This window comes from Gymnoscopelus braueri (genome assembly GCF_963280865.1).
Source record: "Gymnoscopelus braueri genome assembly, chromosome: 19".
NCBI classification, from domain to species: domain Eukaryota; kingdom Metazoa; phylum Chordata; class Actinopteri; order Myctophiformes; family Myctophidae; genus Gymnoscopelus; species Gymnoscopelus braueri.
The window spans coordinates 14,566,258-14,572,417 of NC_137621.1; the positions used below are offsets into that span (position 1 = coordinate 14,566,258).

The 6,160-nt window shown below is 41.5% G+C and overlaps 1 protein-coding gene across 1 annotated transcript in view; it reads right to left on the minus strand.

Moving 5' to 3' along the window:
- The window catches only part of LOC308074668 (cytosolic 5'-nucleotidase 1A-like), a gene marked incomplete at both ends in the record, with an annotated part of 11,167 nt that extends 6,763 nt beyond the window's left edge, over positions 1-4,404 (minus strand). Inside the window, 4 exons of the mRNA XM_080414175.1 lie at positions 185-307; positions 856-985; positions 1,124-1,291; positions 4,222-4,404. Of these exons, the coding sequence (XP_080270301.1) occupies positions 185-307; positions 856-985; positions 1,124-1,291; positions 4,222-4,404 (604 nt within the window). The remainder of the gene's footprint in view (positions 1-184; positions 308-855; positions 986-1,123; positions 1,292-4,221) is intronic.
- Between the last annotated feature and the right edge of the window lie 1,756 nt (positions 4,405-6,160).

Below are 6,160 nucleotides of genomic sequence, written 5' to 3' on the forward strand. Positions count from 1 at the left end.
TACCCTACCTTTAATAGAGACAGTGTTTATCAGTTTTGCAAATCAGATCATGTTAAACATTGTTAAACAGGTTTTAGCAAGAAACTCATACCCTAAATAGGGTAATACTAATAATCCATCTTTTGTCAATATTATTTCTCTTTCTGCTCTCAGTGGTATTAGATGTTTCTGTCTGGGCACTTACCTTCCTCAATTGCTTCTCGGACTTTGATTGGGTCAGATGACAGGTATAGGTTTGTGTGGTAGGCCTTTAAGTAGCCGATAGGACTGTTCCCTCCAGTCATACAGAAGCGCTCAATGAATAGATCTGCAGAGTTGAAGATGAAGGAAGAAATTAGCTTGATCTGTATGTGGAACCACAAAATAAGGCCATCAGCGCAGCATAACTGACAGGACCCTGAACATGTGGTAATAGGTGAAAATATTCAATACATTTCTAAAATGTTTCGAAAATATTGATTGTTTTCTAAATAAAACATATTTTTGAAAATGGGGCTTAAGTGGTAACTACTCCACTGCAAAGCACCATTAAATTAATTTACCAGATCAAGGCATTACTGATTAAATCAGGCTGAATAAAATGATCTCTGCAGTCTGCACTCTGCACACTATTTTACCATCTATTTCAAGAAGATGCATCCAAACCTTCCAAACTAGAGTGAAACCAAGTGATATCCGTATTCGATATTCTTGCATTCTATGCCTGCACTTGCTTACTTCAGTGTCAACTGTTGTAATTCGTTTGAGAATATATTCTGTTTGGCAGTGTGTGCGTACGTGTGCGTGCGTGCGTCTGTGTGTGTGTGTGTGTGCGCGTGTGCAATGTGCATGTGCGTGTGTGCACCTGTCACTCACTGTAGTGGTTGATGGAGTTGATGAGTCTGAGGCCCACATATGCGTGGTTGCTAGTCACAAGCACGACATCAAAGAGCTCCTCACTCTCGGGGTAGAGCTCTCGCAGTCGAGCATTCACTGCCTCCAGAGCCTGGAACACGACCAAAGACATAGTATTCGTGTGTGTGTGTGTGTGTGTGTGTGTGTGTGTGTGTGTGTGTGTGTGTGTGTGTGTGTGTGTGTGTGTGTGTGTGTGTGTGTGTGTGTGTGTGTGTGTGTGGTCTCATACCTCTACAAAAGAGAAAGCTGGTCCAGGACTAAAGGGTTCCGTCTCGTGTTCCATCTGGTAGTGGTTATATTCCTCCATGCCCTGCAGCTCGTAGATCTGTTTTTCTTTCTCCATGTTGAAGAGCACTTGTGACGACACGGCAATGGTGATTGCATTCTCTGGTTTTGGCTGCAAGATGAAAGAGAACAAACTGATCGATACTCCTAACAAACATCCACTTTCAACCTGGCATCCCTATATCCGGCATTGTAAAGATGAGAATTTCAAAGATTTTCAAACAATTTCAAAACGACTGGAAGAGAAGGCCACAAACCAGGGATGTGCATAGTACACACTTTGAACAGCAGGGGCTACAAATAATAGCACACCAATAGATGAGTTTTGGGTGCAGTTTTTCCATCAAATCAAATCTCCATCCATTTGCAGCTTTTACAAAATGGTATGTTTTAATCATTATTATTATTATTATTTTATTTGTAACGCACGTTTTATCTCTTTTATAAACCACCAGAGGTTGTTCTTTGAATACACCATTGAGTTGAGCCAATGTTTTGTTATTATTCCCATTCTACACCCTGATTCTGTTGTAAACATTATACAGTCATTTTATTTCACTGTATGATTATTTTTAAGAGATCAGACCTAGATCTGTCTTTTATCATTTAGGACAGAATTCTTGTGTACTCATGCTCACTCATGTTCCTGTCAAAATCTTTAGTTTTCTTGCAAATGAATTTTATATCTGTAAAACAGACTAAAAAGGAGTGCAGCAGATTGCCTTTTGGGGCTATGTTTGGGGTTCCTCCCCGTCTCGCACCATTTTTTTTAATCTCTGTTCATTACTTACTTCATTACTTGAATCTCTCTAGAGAGTTTTTCCAGTTTTTCCTTTTTTTTTGTCTTCATTTCTGATTGCTTGGGATAGACAGTTTTTCAATCAATAGGTTTGTCCAGTTCATCCAGGTCTCTTGAAAGCATCCCAAGGTCAAAAGCAGGCCTTCACAATACAGTATATACTATGGTATATTTATTCCCAGCATGGGTTCTTTCTGCCATACGACTTCGGTGATTGCAAAGTGATTGTAAAGTGATTGTAAAGTGATTGCATGAAGGTGGGCTTTGACCCAGCATCTGGAAAGGTTGAACAGTTCATTGGAGACTTCTGTAGACTGTAGTGACTGTTCAAACAAATATTCACTGCAGAATGGATGATAACTTGTATTTGGTGTTATCTGAATTCAAATGATCTTTGGCGTACCCGGTCAGGATCTAACAGTTCTGTTCACTGTATAGACATCCTGGATCTCTTTTTATGGCATGGCTCTGCAGGAGACTAGCCGTTTATATGAGGGTGTGCATGTTATTATGGAAGTCAATGGGTTTTGGATCAGTCTGAAACCTTGCCATATGTCATAGATATGTCACATTTAGACAACTGACGTTATAGAGCCACACCGTTCCCATGTGGATCCTGAGATCCACATGATTCAGTATTCTTCTTTTTGTGTGCAGTACACGGACAATATATAATGGAAAAGTAACGCTAACACCAAGGATTGCAGTGAGGGGCAAATAACTGGAAGTACACACAAGAAAATAGTACACATAGTAGTGCATAGTAGTGTCTATCTGACTGTCTTTTAATGTCTCCATGAATTGAGTACGTGAGGATCCCATTTGAAACAAGCCATTGTGGCTTTCCTGTGCAATCCATTTTAGTTGACCTTGTATTGTAAACTGTGCTTCCATGTGCTTTTTCTCTGCAAACTTCTAAATAAAGTATTCAATCAATCAATCAATCAATCAATCAAACAAACACAAGTGTGGCAGAGTTATGGTAGAAATTGTATTGTATTTCTAGGCCGATGCCCACTGGTAATGATGCCCGTATTGCATACCCCTCCAGTTATGCAATACCCGTAGTACCCGTAGTACCCGTTGCACCCGACTACCCGTTGTACCTGTTGTCAGAGTACTTAGCGCAGTTACCCATTATTATAGTATACTTGGAGGCCAGTCTATGACATCAGTATTATGACGTCATATTGATGACATCAGGGATCCATTCATGGGGTTTTGTGGATTTATATATTTTTGGAGATCTGCTCTGGGACGGAGTATTTGAAAAATAGCAGATCTACAAGCTCACAATGTGTCGCATCGCAACGCATTGTGAGCTTGTAGATCGGCTATTTTCAAATGGCCTAAATGTATATAGGGCTGAAGTGGTTACTGTATGTTTTGTAATAATAATCTAAATCTACTAAGTAAATCTCTAAGTGAATAGTAACTAAAGTTTTCAAATAATTGTAGTGGAGTGAAAAGCACAATATTTTCCTCTGAGATGTAGTGGAGTAGAAGTAAAAGTATTGGAAATTCGAAAAACTCAAGTGAAGTACAAATACCTCAAAATTGTACTTAAGTACAGTACCTGAGTACATGTACTTAGTTACTTTCCACCACTGATCTTATCTTTGTATATAGCTTAGCCTTATGCACAAGCTGAGAACTACTTCACCATCAACCTGTTTAGTGTTCTTCTCCCATGAGCTCACGTATTAAACTTCTATCTTATAACCTGAAGTGTCTCCGCCACCGTTTGCCTCAACAACTACAGATACAGAATTCCTTGACACAAGTCAGTCACCAGCTTTGGTATAGGCTTAATTTTAAAGCTACGATCCGTACGTTTTATGTTTCTCCTGACCAATAGAGGTAATTGCAATGATGTCAGAACTGCAATAAAGATGGCATAATGCGGTGTGCCATCTGCTTCAAATAACTTTATTGACATTATCAACATGTAGGTGTCCTGGGTCCATATTTCTCAATGATAGAGTAGGGAGACCACCTCCAAACACTGCAGATGTGTTAGTTATATTATATAAAAATATTCTACCGTACAGATTGGTTAAAGTAATGTTCTATTCATTCAAAATAACCCAGATTGTTGCTTATTAACGTAAGAAAAGTTTGTGAAATTGGTGGAAAACACGTTAATAATTTGAAGAGATCCTTATGGACAAATGTTTACACTCTAAACTAACACTGAGCTTTCTACTGTGTACCCATAACTCATCACGCAGGTTTATACTCACGGTTTTTGGTTTCCTAGTGGGTGTAGACGGCGTCGACGCGGGCTTAGCATCTCCCCGGAGACCTCGGCTGGTGCTGCCGTTTCTGGCCAAGTCCTTCCCAGTGACGGTGGTCACGGTGGTTTGATCACCGCTGAGACTCATCTTCCTCTTCCACTCGCTGTCACCGTGGTCTTTTGTCCACATGGAGTCCCAGCGTGTCCCAGCGTGTCCCCCTCTGCGGGATCTACTTCACAGTTAAATCAAAAGCTCTCTCTCTCTCTCTCTCTCTCTCTCTCTCTCTCTCTCTCTCTCTCTCTCTCTCTCTCTCTCACACACACAGTGCCAGCTGAGTGAGTCCTTACACCCTCATTCAGCCTAGGGCACTCAGGAGATGAGATGAGAACACCAGCCACTGCAGAGCCGCTCTGCCAAACACTCGGTGGGGAGCGGGGGCGGTATTGAGATGTTGTGGGATGGAGAGAGAGAGATGGAGGGATGGAGGGATGGAGAGAGACACAGAGGAAGGCGGCGCGCAAGCTGTTGATAGAGATGCTCCTGTTTGATCACGCTTCCGGGATTCCCTCGCTTATCTCACGTTATCTTTGGTTTCTACGCCTGCGTTTCCCTGTATACGTCCGTCTCTCACTCTTCCGTCTCTCATTGTCGACACTCATGTATTTATTTATTTAAAGCCATTCTGCATCCTCCCTATTTTTAACCCTGTCTTTGCCCGTTTACTCGTAGCACCGTTGCTGTGTGCAATGCAATCAATGTGACAGCCAGACGTTTATTTGGCCCAGTGTAAAGGTCTGTGTGTCAAGGTGGATGCATGTGGCTGAACATGTTCGCCCCAGCATCCTGCAGGGCGGACACTCCACTGCAATATCCTCAGTGTTAATTTGACTCAGAGAGAGTGTAGGAATGGACCCATATGGGTTAATCTTACTAGATTTTTATGACACACTCTGACGCGTTGCTTGTAATTCATTCACGGCTGAGCACACATGATAGTGGGGGTGGTGCTTGATATTTTGCACATCGAGATATAGAAGTAATGCTCTTTCCTTGTGTGTCGGAAGGTCACACATACTGAAAGTGGCCATTTTTCATGTTCCAACATGTTTTTACTGCACATGCAGTACTAGTATAATTCATCTCCCGCAAGCCTTCTCCTCACGAGTGTTTACTAGTGTGAGAAATGAATGCTGTCCTGGGTCATTTGCTCCCCCTGTGCTTTTACTGATGACTTCTTATCATCCAAGCACCTGCAGGCTCCCTCCATGGATAGAATTATAGAGCAGCAGCCACAGTTGCCAGGCAACGGTGGAAGCTGCAGACTGGCCATTCCTGCCTGGCCCCAGGATCTGACTGGCTGCTGGGAGACCGCAGGCACTGAATCTGTAGACCACTGAACATTCTGTAAATCTGAAAGGCTAACAGGGCGACGCAGGAAAAAATAAAACATGATGGTATACGTTTTGCTTTGAAGTGTGTAAGTGGATTACGATGTCTGTGATGGCTTTTATCGCAACAAACAGACAGACATTTATAATATAACTGGTTTCTAGCAGGAATATATTAAGGATTCATACTAGGTCTCATCCAAAGGGAGCTAAAGAATAATATCACATTGCCTATTTGTTGCTTGTGGGGTAAAGCTAAGTGCATAATGACAGACCAATAAATAAGGCAAACTAGAGGTGTGCGTAGTTTCAAATCCATTCAGTCTTTGTACGATGAATAGATCAGAAGACACATACAATGTGTTAATCAATAATTAACCCTTTTGACCTTGGACGTTTGACCCCCATATTGCACCGGATGTAAAATAAACAATTAGAGGTATAGTATGCCATTTTGTGGCCTGGGGATGGATGATGTTAGAGTGTATTGAGTGATACATGTGTGTATGTACATACAGTGTCATACAGTGTCATTTTTATAAATAAAAAAATGTATT